This window comes from Macrotis lagotis, chromosome 8 (assembly GCF_037893015.1).
Source record: "Macrotis lagotis isolate mMagLag1 chromosome 8, bilby.v1.9.chrom.fasta, whole genome shotgun sequence".
Classification (NCBI taxonomy): domain Eukaryota; kingdom Metazoa; phylum Chordata; class Mammalia; order Peramelemorphia; family Peramelidae; genus Macrotis; species Macrotis lagotis.
This window is the reverse complement of record NC_133665.1, coordinates 97,216,718-97,241,262: the sequence shown is the minus strand read 5'-3', so window position 1 is coordinate 97,241,262 and position 24,545 is coordinate 97,216,718. Positions and strand designations below refer to the sequence as shown.

General features: G+C 38.4%; 1 protein-coding gene and 1 pseudogene across 5 annotated transcripts in view; one reads left to right on the top strand and one right to left on the bottom strand.

The window, feature by feature from the left end:
* Positions 1 to 24,545, top strand: part of LOC141495857 (protein shisa-5-like) — a 52,841-nt gene that overhangs the window by 3,751 nt on the left and 24,545 nt on the right. For 3 of the 5 annotated variants that reach the window (XM_074197668.1, XM_074197669.1, XM_074197665.1), the window contains one exon: positions 21,513 to 21,587. In XM_074197668.1, coding sequence (XP_074053769.1) covers positions 21,547 to 21,587 — 41 coding nt within the window. In that variant the 5' untranslated portion in view covers positions 21,513 to 21,546. Of the gene's footprint in view, positions 1 to 9,712; positions 9,819 to 9,853; positions 11,952 to 21,512; positions 21,588 to 24,545 lie in introns of those variants that run through there. The other 2 variants (XM_074197666.1, XM_074197667.1) reach the window with 2 other exon arrangements.
* Positions 13,757 to 14,601, bottom strand: LOC141495856 (emerin-like; annotated as a pseudogene).

Genomic DNA, 24,545 nt, shown 5'->3' with positions numbered 1-24,545 from the left:
CTAAGACAATGCTGTTCTAAAGATGTCATTATTTTAGGGGGTGGAGGCTGGGAGGAAGCCTCATTTTTCTCCTTAAGAAATGTCTTTCTTTTCCCCCCTTTTCTGACCAGATTGATCCATTGATAAAGCAAAGGGTTTTTCAACTGGGGACCTGGGTGGTAGGTACCTGCTAAATGCATAGATCCCCAGTTTCCTCAGGGCATTTTGAGTGTGTCAGAAGTTTCATTCCTGGATGCTGATATCTCAGAAATATCCTCAGAAAGTATATCCAGAAGAAACTAGTGGAGGTAGTCACCCCCAACCCAAAGAATTCCCTATAGGAATCTAGATCATCAAAGAACAAAGGAAAAGAGGGTGTTCTCTTTTTCAGGGATCAGCGTATAAACCTTATGCGTTATTTCATTCTTTGGTGTTTCATTTCACTTCTCAGGAAACCTGAAAAAAAGTAGCTTCCGTTTCATGCAAACATTCTGGTTGTGGATCAGGGATCCACAGCTCCCCTTGCGAGTACCTATCCTGATCAGTATTTGTTCTATGAAAAGTAATACAAACTTCTTGATTTAAAAAAAAATGGGTTTATGTTGCCAGAATATGTTATAAAAATGCTTTAATTACTCCCTAAAATTAGCAAGTACAGATGCATTTGTGGTTTAGTTTTTTCCTAATTTTTTAAGCAGAGAAAATTTTCTTTTAGTTTTTTGCAAGGCAAACAGGGTTAAGTGGCTTGCCCAAGGCCATACAGCTAGATGATTATTAAGTGTCTGAGGCTGGATTTGAACTCAGGTACTCCTGTATCCACTGTGCCACCTAGCCTTCCTGAAAAAAAAATTTTTTTATAAAGATTTTATTTATTTTGAGTTTTACAATTTTTCTCGATCTTCCCTCCCCCCACCCCCCACAGAAGGCAATTTGCCAGTCTTTACATTGTTTCCATGGTATACATTGATCTAAATTGAATGTGCTGAGAGAGAAATCATATCCTTAAGGAAGAAACATAAAGTGTGAGAGATAGCAAGATCAGATAAAAAGATATCAGGGTTTTTTTCCTAAATTAAAGGTAATAGTCCTTGGTCTTTGTTCAAACTCCACAGTTCTTTCTCTGGATACAAATGGTATTCTCCATTGCAGACAGTCCCAAATTGTCCCTGATTGTTGCACTGATGGAATGAGCAAGTCCATCAAGGTTGATCATTGCCCCCATGGTGCTGTTAGGGTGTACGGTGTTTTTCTGGTTCTGCTCCTTTCACTCAGCATCAGTTCATTCAAATCCCTCCAGGCTTCCCTGAAATCCTGTCCCTCCTGGTTTCTGATAGAACAATAGTGTTCCATGACATACATATACCACAGTTTGTTAAGCTATTCCCCAATTGAAGGACATTTACTTGATTTCCAATTCTTTGCCACCACAAACAGGGCATGAATATGAATATTTTGTACAAGTGATGTTTTTACCCTTTTTCATCATCTCTTCAGGGTGTAGACCCAGTAGTGGCATTGCTGGATCAAAGGGCATGCACATTTTTGTTGCCCTTTGGGTGTAGTTCCACAGAGAAAAAATTTTAAGCCTCTTCATGAGCATATGCATGAGGAAGTGAGTTCCAAATTTCTTTTTTTTCTTTATATTTAATTTTCTTCTCAGTTTCAGATCCTCTTTCCTCTCACTTTTTCCTTTCTCTCCCTTTCCTACCCAGTGAGGAGGCAAAAAAGAAAACCTCTTACAAATATTTACAGTCACGGAAAATAAATTCCCGAATTAGTCATGTTCAAAAGAAAAAAGGAAGAAGGAAAAGAACATCTGCTTCTATCTGCACTCTTGAGTCTATCACTTATCTGTCTGGAAGTGGATAGCATGTTTCATCCATGAGTCCTTTGGGATTATAGTTGGTTCTTATGTTTTCAGAGTTGCTAATTTTTTCTGAGATGATTGATCTTTACAATATTGTTATTATTTCATAAATCATTCTTTTGGTTCTGCTTGCTTAATCTCAGTTCACATAAGTCTTCCCAGAATTTTTCTGAAAATACCCCTTCATCATTTCTTATAATATAGTAGTATACCATCATATTCCTATGTCATAACTTGTTTAACCATTTTTCTAATTGTTGGGTACCCCTTAGTTTCCAAGTCTTTGCTGTCACACACACACATACATACACAAAAGCTGCTATAAATATTTATGTACATTTAGTCATATTTCAGTTTTGTCCTACCATTTGTAATCCCATTTGGGGTTTTCTTGGCAAAAGTATTGCAATTGGTTTGCCATTTCCTTCCCTGGCACATTTTTTGATGAGGACAGACTTGCCCAGGGTCACATAACTAACAAGTGTCTGAGTTCAGATATGAATTCACAGACAGGAGGCTTCCTGACACCAGACTGGACACTCTATTCACCTAGTTACCCTATTTTTGTACAAATGGGCTCTTTTTTGAACTATACATCTTGGGGAAAAGCTAAATGATTCCATGTCAAAGATGCTTTTGAGGAAATTCTAGCATGGAGTGCGAGGTTGAATTAGATAAGCCCTCAGGTCCTTTTTTGTCATTGAAATTCTGTGGTATTAAATTTTAAACAGAAAAGATTTTAACTTTTTTTGCACTCAGAACTATACTATGAACTTAAAATTTTCTTTAATATTAGGTGATAAATAACAGATATAAGCTTTGAGTTTTGACAAGTGCTTCACATATGATGTTATATCATTTGATAACAGCTCTATTTCATTTCACAAATGAGGAAACAGGCCTGGAGAAATTAAACAACTTGCTTGTGATCACTTAGGAAATAATTCTTAAATGAAACAGGAAGAATGGAATAGGTTGCTTTTGCCTGGAAAGTTGGTAAGCTCCTATTCTTAAATATGTTCAAGAGACTGATTACAGTCGAAGTATATATATCAATCAATTAGGTAAGCCTGGTGATACAGGTGCTGGAAATCCAAAGACAAAAACCAATAAAGTCTCTCCTTTCAAGAAGCTTATAACCTATTGGCTAATCACTGTCAGAAATGTTGAGAAACTCGTTCTTTTTTGGGATAGAAGTCTGGACTAAAGAATTTCTCAAATTCCTCCCAACTCTAGTTCATCAACTTGTATTTTATCCTGAGCAATACAAACATAAAAATTGATTTATAATCCTTGGTGCTAAAACACAAGAAATATTAAAACATATATTTAAGCTTGAAATGATCCTACTTGGAAATGAGGGACACTGGATGCTCATGCGACAATAAAATGAAATAACTGATAGAAGAGAGGGAAAAAGCAAAGAAAGCATAACCAGGAAGATTCAAAGATCCAGAAAAATACACAAATTAAGACTCATAGTGAGAAGAATAACAGAGAGGAAAGGAGGAACAATGGTGAAATTCAGAGACAGAAAGACACAAAGAAAAGTTATTAAGAGAACAGAGAAAAATTCTGAAAAATTATTACAGGTATGGGGGGGGCGGCTAGGTAGCATAGTGGATAGAGCACCAACCTTGGAGTCAGGAGGACCTGAGTTTAAATCCAGCCTCAGATACTTAATAATTACCTAGCCGTGTGGCCTTGGGCAAGCCACCTAACCCCATTTGCCTTGCAAAAAAAAATTCTTAAAGGTCAAAGGTTAAATTATGTGGCCCATGCATCTTAGAGGCAATATGAAGTTCAAAGTTTTGAATCTAGAATCTAGAGACTAGAATCCAGACTTCATTTTTAGCTAGGTAATTTCATTGTGAAATGAAGATAATATCAAATGAGATAACTTTTGTAAAGCATCCCAGACTTGCTATCCTACTGGTTAATCCTTTTTCCCTTTTCTAGTTCAGAAGCCCCAGCTACTGCCTCAAGTTTGACTTGTGTGTCAAATGATGATGTGATGAAGCTTCAACCACTTCTGTGGTGGTGATAATACCATAATCTGCAAGGACATCTTCCTTATTCTAGGCAGGATCCATTAGTGTACCAGTCAAAGTCTGCTTTTTCTAAATGGGGTTTCTTCAGGTCCTCCTCAGGGGAAATCAAGACATTCAGATAAAATACAGTTATGGTCTAAAATCTCTTCAGCACTTTCTTTTTTTTTATTTATTTTTTATTTTTTCTTTTATTATTTTTTTTCTTTCTTTTTTTCTTTTCTTTTTTTTTCAGCACTTCCCATATCAGGTAGATAGGTGGCCAGATTGAATGTGCTTATATGTTTAATGGTCAACTTAGGTTTGGATAACAGTCACTTTAAGGTTTGCTAGCATATTGGAAGCTAAATGGTGTGAATTCAGAAACATGGAGGGGAGGACCTCTACAATGAAGGAGGGTGAAGACAAATGTCCTTGGTGGCAGAAACAAGGATAGCTGTGGTCACCACTGCATGGAGACAGCCTAGGAGACCCTTGACAACACTGTCCGACCAGTATACCAGCTGCATTCTCAGGGCAAATAAATCAATTGGGAGAGAATAGTTGGGGAAGTCTAAAGTTGTGTGTGGGGGGTGAGGTTTAGAGGGTTGGTTTCAGAGAGTCAAAAGGATTTGTGAGCATTAGAGGAGAGAGCCAGGGTCTCAAGTACAAAAACCCTTAAAAGGTCATAAGGGAAGTGAGCAATATATGAAAAATCAGGAATCCTCACATGGCAATAGCCTACCATCCAAGGAAGGTATGGTAGCTGATGCTTGGTATGGGGCAAAGGGAAATGAGAGCCTTAAGGTGGAATCAATAGAGGCAAAGATGGGAGGCAGAAAGGTGACGTTCTAGGAACTTTAAGAGGCGACAGCAAACTGGAGTTTTTCTTGAGATACCTTATGGGTTCTTGCTGTTAAACCATTAAAGAGATATGAAGTCCCAGACAGAAATATCACAGGAGAGGGGAAAAAGAAGGTGGTCAGAATCTTCAAACTGTAATAAGCTCTTGTATTAATACCTATGAGAAATATAATGGTGACTTGGTGAATTCTTGTGGAATGACAGTGCAGGTATATTGAGAGGTACCTCCCAGGTCAAAACAAAAATGAACTGGCTTTCAGGGACACCTGGGATTGAGAAGGAGGTAATACAGAGGTCAGTCACCAGAAAGCAAACACACACAAGTCACCAGCCTGGTTCACAGGTGTGTGGACTGGAAAGATGGATGTGTTCATGTGGGAAGTACAGGGAATAATAAGATCCTTGGACAGGTGAACGTTATTAAGGAGCCAGATGCCCTCAACAGCCTCAGTATAGAGTGTGTATTGATGTATATAGAAGGCAAGGATTTAGATGTCCAACTGCACAACAGTAAGATGGAACACTGCTAAGTGGCTCAATATCTGTAGCTTCTGAAGCTCACAAGCTATGGGAAATTTGGTCAACAGAAGACGGTTGAAAGGGGTTAAGGGAAAAAAAAGACCTAAAGGGGGGGACACTTTCAGAGGTCGAGTGTTTTGGGGATAAAAAGCACAAAGAAAGGATTCCTTTTTTTTCAGATCTCTTGAGATTCTTTTTTTAATTGTTTTTTGAATTTTACAATTTTTCCCTCAATTTTGCTTCCCTCTCCTCACCACCCCACAGAAGGCATGTAATTTATGGAGTAGATCACATTTTAGTAAATGACTAGGGACCTCAGGGACTACTAGCATAGAAGGAGGAACAGGTTACTGCTATTACAGGGGAGTTGCAGGAGAAATTTTCTTTTAGCATCTCAAGTTATATCTTACAAATTTCCTCCTCCTTTGCTAGAGCAAATGCCAGCTGTGATGCAATCTCCAATAGGAACCTAATCTCAGAATGTTGCCAATCAGAAATAATCAACTTAATTTGTTTAGAGTTTGGCAGCTGGCGATATGAGGGACAGTGTCAGGGTCATATTTAATGACCCAATTTCATTCTGGGGGCAAGATGGCAGGTAAACCCTCAAAGGCCAGTTCATTGATGTGTGTATTTAAGAAACGATATTCTTGTGAGAGTGATCTTTACTGAACAAGTCAAGGGAGGAGCCCTGGAGTTTTCCTCACAAAGAATAGCAAGCTCAATCAGTGTGTGAGCCCAGGATTTGGAGCTAGGAAAGGGTGGTAGACTCATCAGACAAGTGTAGGGAAAGAGAACAACTCAAGAGAAATCTTCCCAAGGTTCTCCTAGGCCACTCTTTCACTGGTACCTGAAAGTCCACTAGACTGGGTTATGTCCAATCCCACTTTTGTCATCAAATTAAATGACAAAATTTTAAAAAATATATTCCGGACTGAGACAGGAGAGTTCAGAATCAAAGAGAAGTTTAATTTTAGAGTGGAAAACAGATTTGTAAAACAGATGTCCTTCAAAGAAGGAGGGCTTGTGATTTTTGTGGAAGGGGTAGGGTTTTTAAGCGTGAAAACCATAAAGGGCTGGATCATAACACAATCATTCTTGGGTCTTGAGTAAGCAGTTCCCATTGCAGGCTCGTGAGTGCAGGTATTTTGGGGATAATACAGTAGTTCTTGAGTTCTGTGGGATTAGTCCTCAAGTTATTAGAATCATTGAACCTTGAGATTTTCTCAAATTGTAAGGGTCATTGAGCCTTGTGTTCATTCAGCAGGTACAGAACCAGAGTTAACATGATAGGAACAGGAGTGCAGCACCTGGTTTGGTTAGCTTAGCAATTACTAATTTGGAGATTGTTTGCATTCAGATGTAATTGATCACTTTCTGCTTCAGCACATTGGCTGTTGCTCCAGCTCTCGGGCCATGATCTCCTGGGAAATAGGAGAACTCCAACAAATCTAAATAGTAATAATCAGTACACATACCATATTATTAATATGAAAATAGTAAGTCCTATAACAAATCAAATTAACATCTGTCTCCCCTATTGCTCCTAGTTCTGACTTCTGAGATTAAGTATAATGTTGAATCCCAGTTTCGTGATAACTAATTACTTGAAGAACTGACATTTATAGCCAACATTATATACTCTTAAATCTCTTGATCCTCCTGACAGTCCTGTGAGCTAAAATCTACATGTATCATTATGTGCATTTTACAGATTAGAAAACTGAGAGTGAGATAGTTCAAATGACTTGGTTCAAAGACAGGTAATATCTAGGTCAGAATTCTGATAAAAATTTCCTGAATCTTTCTACCAGTCTACACTACATGCCCTGAACACAGCTGCCATTCCTCCAACTTTTCTTTTCACTAGTCTGGACTAGTCTAATTTGTTCTTTTTATGTAGATACTTAAGAAATATTTGGATTTATAAATGTGAAAACTGCTGTAAAGGAAGAAGGGTAGGACTTAGTCAATAGAATAAAATTATATGAATCAAGTACTGGATTGTTTTTGATATGGCTTTCTAGGTAGTCAGTAAACATTTATTATTCACCTTCTATGTCTCAGGCACTGTGCTATGGACCAAAAATACAAAGGTCAAAGACAACCTCTGCCTTCAAGAAGCTTAGTATCTAATGAGTAAAGACAAAACACAGAAGGAAATCCTAAACTAAGTGTAGAGAAGGGAAGATACCAAGGGAGTGAGTTAAGGCATTATAAAAGTGCTGAGTTCAGCCATATGGGAAATGAAGAAATGGATGGTCCTTTTAAAATTGAGGTTTTGGGGGAAAGTTCTCTTCTTTCCTCCCTCCAATCAAAGGGAGAAGGGATAAGTGGGATTTCCAGGGCCTTTTTTCCTTGGAGTATATTGAAATCCTATGGAGCATAGCCAGATGAGAAATGATGAGTTACTTAATCATCCCTGATCAACCTTCTCACGATTTGCTCCAGCTTCCTGAAGCTTTAGGAAGCTTTTCTTCCTAAAATATGTAAACCAGAATTGAAAAAAATAATCCACCTGTGGTGACCAGAGCAGAGTACAGCAGGACTATTTCTGTTTTCATCTTGAACACTCTGCTTTTGGTAGGAATACTTTTTTTTTTGACTGCCATGACAAGATGTTGACTACCTCTTTCCATCTATATGGTAACATCTCTCCCCATAAAATCTTTTATTCATCTAATATGCAGTCTCCTTTATTTTTGTACTTAAGTAATTGGTCTTATGACCTCAGGTATAGGACTTTGCATTTTAGTTCTTTTAAATTTTTCCCTAGATGCATTCCATCATCCTAAATTGTCAGGACATTTTTGAAACCTTGCTCTGCCATGAAAAATGTTCAGCTGTTCCTCCTAACTTCATTATGTTCAACAAGGCAACTCATGATTTCCACCTACATGTGTACCCCTCCCCCATCAATTCCTCCTCTTCCAAATTTCCCTGTTTTTTAAACCATTTTTAACCATTCTTTTAGTCTCCCAGATTAGTAATGTTGCATATCCTTGAGTCCTCGCTCTCCCTTGTTTCACATACCTCTCAGTTACCAGTTCTTTTCTATTTCTACAACTTTCACATCTATCCGTTACTTTCCACTCACATAGCCTTAGTTCAGACTTGTCATCCATCACCTCCCTTTTAGACTATTGCAACAGCTTCCTCTCTGAATCAGCTCTCCACACTAATGCCCTACAATCATCCTTAAGCACAGATCTGACCATGCTGCTCCCCTCCTTCAACAATTCCTGTGACTCACTATTGACTCTAAAATAAATTACCATCTCCTCTAGTTTTTAAAGCATTTCACAATCAGGCTTATTGCTTATGTAAAGTCTGGCTGATTTTTTTTTTCCTTTTAGTCACTGGCCCTTGAGAGAAAATTTTTTTCTCTTGTCTTTTTTTAAATTTAATTTATTTATTCTGGACTTAAGAAATAAAACAAGCATTTGTATAACAGAATAGAAAAAAAAGGTGATTGTATATGAAACTACAAATCTATTATGTAATTCTTTCCCCCCACTTTTTTTTTCCTACCTCAGATCCTAGAGATGGCCACCACTAGACAGAAATGTGTGTGTGTGTGTGTGTGTGTGTGTGTGTGTGTGTGTGTGTAATCATTCTATATGTCTGTTGATCAGTTCTTTCTCTGGATACAGATAGCATCATACTTCATAAGTCCTTTGTAGTTAATTTGGGTATTTATAATAACAAAAAGTTACTTATTCACTCAAAATTGTTCTTAAAAACAATATTGTTATTACTGTATATAGCATTCTTTTGGTTCTGATTATTTCATACAAGTCTATCCATGTTTTCCTAAGATCATCAAGCACATAATTTCTTATTTAAAATTTTTTCCAAATACATTTAGAGATAGATTTCAACATTCATTTTTGTTCCTTTTAAATTTTATTTTATTTTTCCCAGTTACATGACTTTTGTTTGCTTGTTTGTTTTTGTGGGACAATGGGGTTAAGTGACTTGCCCAAGATCACATAGTTAGAAAGTATCAAGTATCTGAGACCAGATAAACTTAAGTCCTTTTGACTCCAGGGCCAGTCCTGTATCCATTGCGCCACCTAGCTGCCCCTAAATGTAGGTTTTTTTTTTTTTAGGTAAAGCAAGGCAAATGGGGTTAAGTGGCTTGCCCAAAGCCACACAGCTAGGTAATTATTAAGTGTCTGAGGTCAGATTTGAACTCAGGTACTCCTAACTTCAGGACTGGTGCTCTATCCACTGCACCACCTAGCCGCCCCCCTACATGTAGTTTTTTTTTTTTTTTTTTTAGGTTTTTGGCAAGGCAAATGGGGTTAAGTGGCTTGCCCAAGGCCACACAGCTAGGTCATTATTAAGTGTCTGAGACTGGATTTGAACCCAGGTACTCCTGACTCCAAGCTGGTGCTTTATCCACTATGCCACCTAGTCACCCCTAAATGATCCTTTTTTTTTTTATTTTTAGGTTTTCGCAAGGCAAATGGGGTTAAGTGGCTTGCCCAAGGCCACACAGCTAAGTAATTATTAAGTGTCTGAGACCAGATTTGAACCCAGGTACTCCTGACTCCAAGGTCGGTGCTTTATCCACTACGCCACCTAGTTGCCCCCTACATGTAGTTTTAACGTTAATTTTTAAAACTTTTGAGTTCCAATCTCTGTTCCTTCTTCTGCACTCCTCCTTCTCCCCAATTGAGAAAGCAAATATGTTGATGTAGGTTAAAAATGTGTAGTCATGTAAAACATTTCCATAGTCACAGCATTCATTTTTGTAAAATTTTCTTTCTCTTTTCCTTCCCCCCTCCCTAAATCAGCCACATTTCCATAATAGTCATGCTAAGAAAGAAGAATCAAAACAAAGGGAAAGACCTTGATTAGAGTCCTTTCTCTGGATGTGGATGACATTTTCTATCACAAGTCTTTTAGAATTGTCTTTGATTACTGTATGCTGAGAAGAGCTATGCCTGTCATAGTTGATCATCATAACATATGAGCTCATTTCTTACAATGTAATAGTATTCTATCACAGTCATTTACTACAACTTGTTCAGCCATTTCCTAATTGATAGGCATCCCCACAAGTTCTAGTTCTTTGCCACCTCAGAGAACTATTATAAATATTTTAGAACATATTGGTTCTTTACCTTTTTCCCTACTCATCTTAGAAAACAGATCTAGTAATGGTATCACCAGATCAAGATATAGGCAGCTTAATGACTCTGGGCATAATTCCAGATTGTTCTCCAAAATGGTTAGATCAATTCACAATCCTACCAATAACAAATTAGTGTTCCATTTTTCCACATTCTCTCCAACATTTGTCTCTTTCCTTTTCAATCATTTTAGCCAGTCTGATACATAAAAAACAATATTTCAAGGTTATTTTAATTTGGTTTTCTCTTATCAGTAATGATTTAGAGCATTTTTAATCTGACTATAAATTGTTCTGATTTTTTCCACTGGAAAGCTCCCTGTATTTATATGCTTTAACTACTTATCAATTAGGGACTGATGTGTTCTTATAGCTTTGACAAAGTTCTTTAACTATTTTAGATATGTGACCTTTATCTGAGAATCTCTCAATAAATAAAATTTCCCCCCCAGTTTTCTGCTTTCCTTCTGATCTTGGCTACATTTGTTTTATTTGTACAAAACCTTTTTAATTGATTAATAGCCATTTTTCTACTTCACCCTGTTCTCTACCTCTTGTTTATTTTTAAAATGTTCACCTAGCCTTTTTTTTGGCAAGGCAGTGGGATTAAGTGACTTGCCCAAGGCCACACAGCTAGGTCTCTGAGGCCACATTTGAACTCAGTTCCTCCTGACTCCAGGACTGGGGCTCTATCCACTGCACTACCTAGCTGCCCCATTCCTCAAGTCTTATAGGTAATATATACCATGCTCTTTAAATTCTCTTGAATTTTCTTTCTTCATATCTAGGTTATGTATCCATTTTAATATTATTTTGGTAAATGGTAAATACCTAATTTTTTTACCATAGTTTTCAGTTTTTCACTGTTGTCTTTTGAGTGATGGATAAATAATGGAGTTTGGACTACACGAGAAGAGGAAGTTCTTCTAGAGTAGGATAGCAGTATTGTCAGAACTCTATATTAGGAAGATTATTTTGATGGCTGTGAATAGCATAGATTGAAGGAAAGGAGATTAACATTGATGGGAATTGATATAGGATGTGAGGGTGGAGACTATCAGGGATACTTAAAGAAGGGAGCTTCCTTAGACTCTGAATTACAGCTTTCCTCCAGAAGCTTTTTTTTTTTTTTGGATTTTTTGCAAGGCAAATGGGGTTACATGGATTGCCCAAGGCCACACAGCTAGGTAATTATTAAGTGTCTGAGACTGGATTTGAACCCAGGTACTCCTGACTCCAGGGCCAGTGCTTTATCCACTGCGCCACCTAGCTGCCCCAGAAGCTGGTTTTCAAATGCTTCCAAGCCTTCATTCTGTGAAGATCCCATCCAAGCCTAGTTATGCTGAGGGAGAAACTAAAGGAAGTCAGATGTAGCCTAGGTCAGAGGCTGACCTGACCTGACTTGAGGGTTTCTCTTATTTCTAGCCAAAGGTGAGAAGTGAGGGTCCTCCAAATCCTGTCCAGTGTTCTGTTGTGGGAACAGTATCAACAAGCACTGTTGATCAGATTTGCTGAGGAAGTTTGATGACAACAACCATCTATGCATTAATGACAGGTATGTGGCCTAGGAAGTGAAGGAGGGAGCCCCCTGCTAGAGAGCTCTCAGACAGGGTCTTTTCAGACAAGACCAACAGCCTATTTGACTCTTGAAGCATGCTTCAAATATGCTTACAGTTCTAACATTGATGACCCAGATTTGCATTGGTTGTGAGCAAGTTTCCAAAGGTATGAAATCCATAGATGCAAAAGTGTTAAAATCAAAACAGGCTCCTTAGCAGAATAAGTTGCTCTACTTTATAGGATCCTATGTAACAGTTAACCTATGTGTTTAGAAAAAAACAAACAACCTTTCTCTTGAATAGTGCTAATTGTAAGACATTTTTTTCTTGCATGAAATTTTGAATTGTGTTGGGAATTTTGTCTCTTTACTCCTAACTCTTGTTCCCTGTCTTGCCTCCTGGGATTAGACAAAAATCTATTCCCATTTCTATGTGACCATCATTCAAACACTTTTATCATGATTCCCTTCATTCTTTTCTTCTCTAGGCTAATCATAGATATAATAAAACATTTCATCACCTTGGTTTCCCTCCTTTGGGCACTCCCCAATTTACTAATGATCTTCCTAACTTGAGGCATCCAGAATTGAGCACAATGCTTTTTTTTTATGTGAACTGCCCTCCAGTCATACTTTGCTTATCTTGTACCTGCAAAATTGATTTTCTTGGACCCATTTCTTTTTATTTGAATTCGTAAGTGGAAATGGTGACATGTAAGAGTCTGATGCTGTCAAATCTTCTGAGGCTCTAAGCTGCAGTGGTCTATGCAGATCTTGAGTTCATTCTAGATTTGGCATCAGGATGGTGACGCTCCATGAGAGGAGGGACACTAGGTTGCCTAAGGGGGAGTGAACTGGCTCAGGTTGAAAATGGAGAAAAATAAAACTCTTGCCTTGCGATCTCAAGCAGTAGAGACAAAGGTACAGAGATGGAAGATCTAGGTCCTGTATTGAGAACAGCAGAACACTGGTTTGGTTGGACTGTGAAGTGTGTGATGGCTTATATACATAATTAATCTAGAATGAATCTAGAAAGCCATGTTTTTAAGGGCTTCAAGTCTCAAACAGAGGAATTTATCTTTTTTTTTTTTTGAAAAATAAACAAATCCTTTTATTCATGAAGGATATGAGAATAAATTCAAAGGCAAGATAGTTGGCACTGTGGGTTCTGTCTCACTTCTCCAGCAAGTCTGAGGCCCAAGGGGAGGTTCAGTGGCCTTGCCCTCAGCTGGAAGGCAGGGATGCGGGTGGAACAATGGCATCACTGGAACAGGAGACGGCATATCAGGTGACATGGAGTAGTTAAGACGCTAAGAGAGGTGTCAAGAAGCAAGGTCCTCCAGAACATGATGGTGTTTGGACCCCAATCCCCCTGATCTCAGGAGTGAGTTCCCGGGGAAATCTCGGAAAGCTAGGCTAGGGGCTGGAGCACTATTTTGTTCAAGGACAGTGTTCGTAGAAAACCACCCCCCTGCCCCCACATGTCTGCCCAAAGATGATGGTGGTGGGGTGGGGAAGGCAATTCTTTTTCTAAAAACATTTAATTAAACAACCAACCCAATAAAAGGCTTATAATGCAGCCAAACAACAAAGCACTATAGGTAGAACCTGGAGAAACTAACTGGGCCCCAGAGGTACTCTCCCCTGGTCCCCTAGCAAACAAAAATAGGAAGATATCCCTGCACCCCCTGCCCAATTCATCCCAGAAGAGAGGCTAGAAAACAAGAGTGAGAGGCAGAGAAGGTCAAAAATGGGTGGGGGAGAGGATTCTGCCTCTTCCACCCAGGGCCCAGAAGCACCCCTCAGTGCTGGAGATGGAAGGGGTTGTTATCAGCCTGCATGAAATAGTAGAAGAAGGCCAGAGGAGGGACACCAGGTTGCCTAAGGGGGAGTGAACCCAATGAAGAGAAGGAACTGGATCCAAAGGGGCACCATTCTGTCATTCCTTCTGAGATCAGCCCTAGCACTTTGCTTGGGTCTAATGGCCTGACGGGCTGCCACCTTGGGAGGGAGCAAATGCCAACTGAAGCTTGAGGTGGTCAAGGGAACTGGGGTAGAAGCGGAAAAAGTAGAAGAAACAACTGGGCTGGAAGAGAAGACCAAGTCACGGTTTGATTCAGGGATGGCTCCATAACGAGAAAGACTTTGGTAGGTCTTATCATCCCGGTGGAAGTAGGCCTGGTCACTGGCCATGTTCTCCTCCTGCTCTGAGGGGTAGATGATATTCTCTCTTATCCAGGGGCACCGGTGGTAGGTGGATGTCCTGGCACTGTCACTGCTGTAGTTTGTCTTGGATAGGGGCTCCTGGAAGCTGGTCCTGGCCGTGGCAACTGGCATAGTAGTAGTATCAGCGTCCCCATACATCTTGGTGGTTGAATAACTTTCTTCATAGTAATTGTCATAGTCGATGTCTTCTAGGTCGTCCTCTTTCTCCTTTTCTGTTGGAGCTTCAGCTTCGATGGCTCCTGTATACTGGTATGAAAAGCAGCCAGGCCCGGGGTTCAGCTTGGTTCTCTGGCTTCTGTATTCGTAGATTTTCTTCTCATAGAGTTTGTGGGTGGTACCCACGACGGGCCCTGTGGGGGATGCTGTAGAGTTGGAGCATCCGGATCAGCTCATGGTCGGAGAGGTGGTGGTAGTCCTCCATGGGGGCCCTGGGGGAGACCACAGCCCGGCCGCCGGGGGTAGGGGCCCAGCTCCGCGAGAGCACCTCAGCCCGCGAGCCCCAATTGGAATTTATCTTTGATTCTAGAGGTAGTAGGAAGGCACTGGAATTTATAGAACAAGGAAATGACATGCTCACCTCTGTGTTTTAGGAATATCATTTTGTTGAAGGAGAGAGAAGACCTGGAGACCAATTAGGAAACTTGTTATAAAGATATCTTGTGAAGAGATAGATAATGGTTGGAACTGATGAAAACAGTGGAAAACTCATAAAAATAGCTCACTGAGCACACACAAAGAGTCCTTGGTAAATTCAAAAAGCATAGATTTTGCATACTATTTTATAGAACAGAATTAAGTAAAGTTAAAAATTAATGTCAGTAGCATCAGTAAAAGATATATCTACACAGAAGCTAAATCTATCAATGATTGGACTGAACATCTATGATGGATATGACTCCTGTTCCAGTGACCAAAGAGTCCTTAAGAGACTTGTTATGGAAAATGACATATACATCCAGAAAAAAAATAAGGAGTCTGATTGCAGAGTAAAACATACCATGTTCACTTTTTAAAATTTTCTTTTGTGTTTCTTCTTTCTTATTCAGAGTGTTTTCTCCCTTAGTTTTAATTCCTTTTTTACAACATGACTAATAAGGCAATGTGTTAAGCAGAACTGTACCTTTACAATCTACATCAGATTGTTTGTTGCCATGGGGAGGTGGGGGGGAAGAAAAGGGGAAGAAGGGTGGTAGAAAAATTTGGATCTTGTAATCTTGCAAATGGATAAAAGTTAAAAATTATTTTTTGCATGAAATTGAAAAAAATAATAAAAATAATTAATCAATAAAAAACAATTAGACTGAAAAATTGTTTTAAACCAGAATATTTGGAGATAATAGCAATAATAACACATAGAGAGATCTTTGGATACATGTAATGCAATTTTATAAGACTGAATTTTTTGCTTTAATGAGAAAAAATAAAACAGTTTTCTATTTCTCTTGACATTATGATTAGCTGTTGTCAGCCTAAAGACACAGGAAGGCAAGATAGAAATAAAGAAAAGGGGGAAATTAAAATAAAGACCAGAATAGAAATAAATAGAACAAAATTCTTTAAAAAAAGAGCTAAATTAATATGGAAAACCAAGAGCTGGTCCTTTTCAACAAACAATAAATTTGATAAATCACTAAAAACAGAAATTTCAAGAAAGCTATAACTTATCAAAAACTGAAATTAAGGTTAAAAGGTCATCAAATAATAATAGCTGACAACTTTATTACTAAATTAGATAGAGACCAAATTTAAGAGGAAAAAATAAATCAAGTCATAAATTTAATTCCATAGTTTAATGGATTCATGATCGTATTGATATATTTTCTTTATTTACTAGAAAAGATGGAAAGGTATGCCTTACTTCTCATCCTACATAATTGGTTTTCACATCTTTCTTTAAATCTTCCATAGAAGATAGATCCAACACACTGGGGGCTCTCCTACAGATATTTTGAGAATACCAGCAGTTGATCAGTCTCATCTAATCTTTCTCTTACATAGCAACAGTAATAACTGACATTGATATAACATTTTAAAGTTTGCAGAATGCTTAACAGATATCTCATTTGATTCTCACAACTACCCTGGGAATTAGATGCTTTTATTATCTCCATTTTACAGATGAGGAAACTAAGTCAAAGATTAAGTGACCCTTGCTCAGGGTCATACAGCTGTCAGAAAAAAATATTAATTCTCAACCATGTGTTTTAGGCACAAATATGCCAGAAATAGTTTTTATTAAAAAGTTTTTATTTTAAGCATTTCTAGGCTAGAGGAAGTATGTCCAGACTGGCATAGATCCTCTATGGTCTTGGACTTGACTTTACCCCCAAACAATATGAGATGTTTATAGAAATTTTAAATAAAGAAAAAATGATAATGTGTTAAAATTCAGTTTCCAGAACAAACTAGACCTGCTCAATTTGTTCTTGGATTCCCCCCCCCCCACCCCCAATAAGAAATGTTTCCTTCCCATGATCAGGATTTCTGTAGCTTCAGAATGGAAAAAAAAGAGCAATTCTTAATAGGAAGACAAAGGTCTTAATTAGAGAGGTATTCTTTGTAGTTTCCACCCTTAATTAATTTCCTTTAGAAAGTCATTTGTTCTTCATCTAGCTTCCTAGGAGGGCAAGTCTGGGAAAGGAAAATATATAGAATGTCTGAAAAGTACAGTGTTTCTTCTTATTCCCAGAAAAAAACTACAAACTAGGATTTTAGCTTCCACATAACTAATCCTTTTGGTCATTAAAATTCTTGATGACTTTTTTTTATGATCTTGTGTTTGGAAGATGCAAAAGGTGTTAAAATCAAAACAGGCTCCTTAGCAGAATCAATTGTTCTACTTTATAGGATCCTATGTAACAGTTAACCTATGTGTCTAGGGAAAAAAACCTTAGGAGAGCTGGTTTGATGTATTGGTTAGAGAATTGACTTTGAAAGATGGGGAAAACCTGATTTCTAATCCTGCCTTTTCCCTGGGTCAATCTCTTAACCTCTCATTGCTTTGGGTAACTTTTTCTGCTGGTCTGCCCTACTTAGGGGTGTGTTCTTATCTGGGAATTTTGAAATTTCATTAGGATTCTACTGCCATGTTTCCTTTCCTCTCCTCTCCTCCCCTCCCCCCCTTTTCCTCTTTTTTAGATTTTTGGCAGGGCATTGGGGTTAAATGGTTTGCCCAAGGCCACACAGCTAGGTAATTAAGTGTCTGAGGTCAGATTTGAACTCAGGTACTCCTGACTCCAGGGCCAGTGCTCTATCCTCTGCTTTGTCCACTGCTCTATCCACTGTGCCACCTACCCACCACCCTCCCTTGCTATTCTTGAACTTTTGTTGCTTCAGATGAATTTTGTTACTATTTTTTCTAGCTTGGTAAAACAGTTATTTTGTAGTTTGATTAGTATGGCACTAAATAAGTAATTTAATTTGGGTAGAATTGTCATTTTTATTAATATTAGCTTGACCTAACTATGAGCAATTGACATTTTCCCAGTTATTTAGATCTGACTTTATTTGGATGAGAAGTACTTTATAATTGTGTTCATACAATTTCTGAATTTGTCTGGGGAGGTAGATTCCCAAGTATTTAATGTTGTCTATAGTTAATTTAAATGGAATTTCTCTTTCTATCTCTTGCTCCTTGGCTTTGTTGTTCATATGTAGAAATGCTGATGATTTCTGTGGGTTTATTCTATATCCTGCTACTTTGCTGAATTTATTAATTGTTTCATTAGATGATTTTCTTGTGTTCTCTATACCATCATATCATCTGCAAAGAGACTTTTTCTCAGGGAGTTTATTGATGGTTTCTTCAATTTCTTTTTCTGAAATGGGGTTATTTAGATATTTTAAGTAATGCAAGTTCACAGACCCCATTAGAACACTGAGACCAGATGATCTCTTGCAGTTTCTTTAGCTCTAAATCCTAGGATTATCTTTTGATTGTTGTGAGTGTTCATTTGTTTCTGTTGAGTCCATCTTCATGATCCCATTTGGTATTTTCTTGGCAAAGATACTAGTGTGTTTGCTTTTTACTTCAACAACTCCTTTATTTTATTTTATTTTATTTTTTAATTTACATTTTTATTTATACATTACTAAAATAATGTAAGAGTAAACATAATCCCCCCACCCCCCACAAAAATAAAAGCCCTCACAGAAATAAAGGGAAATAAAGAGAAAAAAAAATGTGCTTCAATCTATGTTCCAATACCATCAGCTCTATCTCTGAGGTGAATTACATTCTTTATCATAAGTCCATCAGAAAAGTTAATTTCATGGTTCATGCTGCTGATTGTAATTCCCTCCATCCATTTCTCCCCACTACCAGTCATTATATTTTCTCTTTCCTTTCACTCTGTCCCTCATCAAAAATGTGCTGTGGGACAGCTGAGTGTCACAGCAGACAGAGCACTGGCCCTGGGGCCAAGAGGCCCCAAACTATATCCCACCCCAGAGACCTGTGGTCCTGGAGAGGCCACCCAATCCCACCACCTTGCAAAAAAGTAAAAGAGAAAATGTATTCTATCTGACTATCCTCTTCCATGATGTACTCTTTCTTCTCTCCCCTACCTCCCCCCCACCTTCCTCCTGTTCCTTTTCTCCCCTCCTTTTTCTCTCTCCTTTTCCCTTCTAGATTTCTACGCCTATTAAGTTTGTTTGCTGTTTCCTCTCTGAGCCATTTCCAATGAGAATGAAGGTTCCCTCAATCCACCTCATCTTCCTGCCTTCCATACTATTGCAAAAGCTATTTTTTAACTCTTATATGAAATATTTTAGGCTATTCTACCTCTCTTTTCCTTTCTCCCAGTACATTTACTTTTCACCCACTGTCTCCATTTTTACAATATATTATACCTTCAAATTTGGCTCTTTCTTGTGTCTCAACTATAAAAGCTCCTTCTAACTGCTCTAATAAATGAGAAGGTTCATATGAGTATTATCAGTATCATCTTCCCATTCAGGAATACATGCAGTTCATCATCATTAAATCCCTCATAATTTACCCTTCTCATCCAGCCTCCCTATGCTTCACCTGAGTCCTATACTTGAACATCAAACTTTTGGTTCAGCTCTGGCCATTTCAACAGAAACATTTGAAATTCCTCTGTTTCATTGAAAGTTCATCTTTTCCCCCTGGAAGAGGATGTTCAGTTTTGCTGGGTAGTTGATTCTTGGTTGCATTCCAAGTTCTTTTGCTTTCTGGAAGATTATATTCCAAGCCCTTAATGTGGATGCTGTTAAGTCCTGTGTGATCCTAAGTGCAGCTCCATGATATTTGAATTGTTTTGTTCTGGCTGCTTGTAGCATTTTCTCTTTGACTCGGGAGTTCTAGAATTTGGCTTTAATATTCTTGGGGGGGGGTTGGGATATCTTTCAGTAGGATATCAGTGGATTCTCTCAATTTCCATTTTTTGCCCTCTGATTCTAGGATATTGGGAAAATTTTCCTGTAGAAATTCTTTAAAAATGAAGTCAAGGCTATTTTCCTGATCATGACTTTCAGGTAGCCCAATAATTTTTAAATTGCCTCTCTGGATCTGTTTTCCAGATCCATTTTTTTGTTTATTTGTTTGTTTTTAGATTTTTCAAGGCAATGGGGCTAAGCGGCTTACCCAAGGCCACATGGCTAGGTAATTATTAAGTGTCTGAGGTCAGATTTGAACCCAGGTACTCCAGGTACTCCAAGGCTGGGGCTCTATTCACTGGGCCACCTAGCTGCCCCTAGATCCATTGTTTTTTCAATGAGATATTTCACTTTTTCTTGTAGTTTTTTATTCTTTTGATATTGTTTTTATTTTGTCTTGATTCCTTGCAAAGTCATCAGCTTCCTTTAACTCTATTCTACATTTGAAAGATTTGTTTTCCTCAGATAGCTTTCTTATCTCCTTTTCCATCTGGCCAATTCTGCTTTTTAAGGTATTTTTCTCCTCAATCACTTTTTGACTTTTTTTCCATTTGACCTAAACTAGTTTTTAGTATGTTATTTTCTTCAGTATTTTTTTGGATCTTTTTGACTAAGCTGTTAACTTGGTTTTCATGTTTTTCATGCATCTCCCTCATTTCTCTGCCTAATTTTTCCTCTACCTCCCTTATTTGATTTTCAAAATCTTTTGTGAGCTCTGAAATAGCCTGAGACCATCTTCTATATTTCTTGGAGGATTTAGATGTGGAAGTTCAAACTTTCTCATCTTCTGATGTTTTGGTCCTCCATGGGACTAAAGTAATTGTCTATGGTCAGGTTCCTTTTTTTCCCCTGTTTACTCATTTCCCCAGCCTGTGCCTGGTTTGAGGTGCTTCCTGAGCTTTTGAGTATTATTGGGACACCCCTGCAATGACCTCAGTTTGTTCAAGGTCTTATGTGAGGCTCTGACTGATCTGCTGTCTGTGCTCTGGTTTGTGGATGGCAACTGGGAACCCCAGACTGCAACCAGGGTCTGAATATGGACAAAGCACAAGAATCCTTTCCCAGGGCCAGAGGAGAGAACTCGACAGTCTCCCCCATCCCTTTACCTTCTGTGGGCTGAGCACTCTGGGAGCAGCTGCGGGGTGGCTCTGTGCGCCTACTTCTGTTTCCTGAATCTGGGCTATGCTGATGGCCACAGCTGCACTGAGTGCCACACTGGCTCCCACTCACTCTGGCAGAGGTTCTCCTGCTGATCTTCTAAGTTGTGCTTGGTGTTCCCTGGGTTGCTAGGGTAGGAAACTGCTTCTGCTCCAGGAGCTGGTGCTTCCTGTGATCCAGTCATCTAGCTGCAACAGCCTAGGAAACTGGAGCTCCTTCTCTTGGGCTTGGGACATGATAACCTTTCTGTGCTGCTGCCCCTTCCACCCCCATGGAACAGAGCTTTCTCACAATTTTCCAGGTTACCTTGGGCTAGAGAATTGCCTCACTGGATCTTTCTATGGGTTCTGTCTCTTGAAAATTAGTTAGAGTCCATAATTTTAAGGTTTTGGGGATATTTTTGAGAGAGCTCCTAGGAAAGGCTGTTCTCATGCTGCCATCTTGGCTATGCCCCTCAACAATTCCTTTAATAGAAAACTGAGGCAAAATGGGATTTAAGTGACTTGCTTGGGGTCATTTAGCTAGTTAGTATCTGAGACTAGAATAGAATTCTGGTCTTCCTGACTTTACAGCTGGCAGTCTATTCCTTTCACTATCTAGCTGTTCTCAGTTTTTGATTATTAATAGTAACTTACTATGATTTTTAAAAGTTTACTGGGTATAATCATTATACCTCCTAGGGACTGGAGCCTCTTCTAATTGATCCTAAGACACAAATTTGTGGATTTTACTTCTGGTATGTTTCATTGTGTTCCTTTTGTGTTTTCTTTTCAGATCAATAGAGTGGGAAGAAAAAGAAGACAAGAAAATGGCATTTGGGGATGACTTTGACACTGGTCCCCCACCTGGGTAAATTCTTCTTTTTTATCTTGATTCATCTTCCATCTCTGGAAGGGCAGGATGGGAACTATAGATGGTATTATTGGACAGGTAGAAGAAGGTAAGTGTGACAGGCCTTACAGATAAAGGTGTGAATCTAGTGGGGTTTAGATAGCATGGGAGACAGTGGGGCACTGGAATGCATAGGGAATGTAAATGGGAAGAAGGTTTAGGTATTCATCTACTTGTGAGGATGTATATGTCTATGTGTATGCATGAGTTTCTGATATTTTTGTCTGTGTGTTCATATTCCTGAGAAAGCGATTCTCTGTGGGATCATTCTTTTGTGGTTTAAAGTGTGTGTTTATGTGTGTATCTTCACTGTGTTGAAAGTATTCCTTGGGAGAATAATGTTAGTTAGCAATATTATTATGTGTTTGCTATGTGTCAGATAATATGTTCAGTTCCAGAGTTAAAAAAAGGCATAAATTTGTGATAGATCCACTCAATACAATTTTATGATTTTCTTCATCTCCATCGGTACATGAAAAAAAAGTGAAGGAAGCAAAAGTAATTCAGAGTTAAGTTTTGGTAAGGAGTGATTTTGGATGGGACAAAGGGTCAATGGATTCAAGAGTAGAGGCTAGTATAATGTTGAACTGGTTCACCAAAGACTCAAAGTAGGGATGGGAAGATAGTATATCCATTATAGGAGTAATGATTTGGGAAAGAACTGAGAAGTGGAGATAATGGGAGGTTATGGTTAAAGATGATGAGTAGGGTTAGAGGTTGTAAGATTTAGGGAAAGATAGAATGATAAAAGATTATCATCAGTTTGAAGAAGTTTGGAGTTCATGTTCATGAAGTGGACATTTATGGGTATTGGCAAGATCAAGTGTAAAACCATCTCTGTTAGGATTTGAGGAATTAGTATATAAGTTGGTGGTCATTGAATCTGGTCCCTCACTTGTTTTGTTACTGTTGACTAGTTAAATAGTTTTTACATTTTAAAATTTTATTAATGAATAGTTTTTACATTTAAAGATTTATAAAACTTTATTTAAAAAATGTAAAATGTAAAAACCATTCTTAGCTTACAGGGGTTGTATTCTGGATTTGATCTGGGTTCCTTAGTTTTCTGAATCCTGGCATAGACTGAGGAACTGAGAAATTAGTGTATTAGTGTATTTAGGGGAGGATAAGTATTTATTGCATTCACCTAGTATGATAGCAGGAATTTGGATGCAGAAAGACTTGAACCAGTTATAAAATTAATTGAAGAAGGAGAACAGTCAATTAAATAGATGAATTTAGCTTGGGTGACAAATTTGGGTCTTGTGTAATCGAAGGAGAAGAGGTTGTTCTGTGATGGTGGTGAAGGGACAGCAAAAAGGAAACAAGAAGTAATTTTGTTCTCCCACCAAGAGATAAGAAAGAAAGTAGAATCAGTATTAATTGTGGTGGCTAGGGAATAGTGCCTGGCATGGGCAATGAGGGATTAGGGCTGAGGAACCTAGGAGTTGGCATTGGGGACTAGGGTTTGTATATCAGCAGTCAGGCATGCATAATTACTGAAGTAAAGGGCTAAAGGTTTCATTGAAGGAGGCGTTAGGTTTTCTTTCTCCCTGTAGATGAAACCTTGTATTTTTGAATCATACCTGATGTTTTCTCTGGGCATTCTTGATGATAGCATTATTAGAATTACTCTCTTATATCAGGTTTGTTATTATATGAAAAGTAGGCTTCAGTTTACCTTGTTGAGAGCGTCTTTCCAGGATTCTGCCTGCCTATCAGACCTTGATTCACCTCAGTTAAACTTGCCTGGAGAGTAGAGACAGCCCTTTGTCTTTCTTTTTATTCCCAATATCAAATTATTGTGTGGCTTCTTTTTTCTCTTTTAGTTTTATTCATGAAGTTTTATTCTCTGGGATCTAGGAATTTTCTCTCTTTGTTGTTTTGTGCATCTTATTGGATCCATTTCTACTGGAACTATCTGATTCAGTTCTGTGGCTTCAGGTGTTGTTTCAGAGATTTCTGTTCAAAAACAGGATTTTTGGAGAGATTTTCCTTTCTGATGAAAGAACTTTTTTTAAAAAATTTTTTAGTTTTTTTTTTTTTTTTTTGCAAGGCAATGGGGGTTAATTGGCTTGCCCAAGGCCACACAGCTAGGTAATTATTAAGTGTCTGAGACTAGATTTGAACTCAGGTACTCCTGACTCCAGGGCCAGTACTCTATTCACTGCACCAACTAGCCACCCCGAAAGAACTTCTTAATGTAACATTTTAAACAAGTCAAAACCTATTATATTATTACTAAAAAATTAAATTATAGAATACCTCAGATCATGACAATTTATATTTTGATTTGCCAATTTCCATGTTGATATTCACAGAAAATACAGTTACAAAGAGATTAATTGGCACTGTTATTATTTTTAAATTATTTCCCCATTTGGATGATGTTATTCCACTTACCGAAATAAACTTACATAACAATGAAGATTCTGCTGCAGTAGTGATACCAAAACTACACATTTGCCTGAATGGCTATTAGAATTTAGATAAGTATAGGCCAGATGACTTAAATTTCTATTTCTGATTTTGATTGATCACCTGACATGATTATAGCAATTTACTCTAAAGATCAAGGACCTAAAAGGATATGCTCCCTTGTGTGTGTGTGTGTGTGTGTGTTTTTTCTTTTGCAAGGCAGTGGGGTTAAGTGGCTTGCCAAGGCCACACAGCTAGGTAATTATTAAGTGTCTGAGGCCAAATTTGAACTCAGGTACTCCTGACTCCAGGGTCAGAGCTCTATCCACTGCACCACCTAGCCGCCCCACTTGTGTTTTTAAATATGTGTTCCAGGCAGCAGCCAAACTTTAAATCTGTCAGATGGGGGGGGGGGTGGCGGCCACCTAGCTGCCCCTATCAGAGCCATTCTGATGGGAATGAAGGCTCATTCCTTCCTCTCCCGCCTTCCCCTTCCCC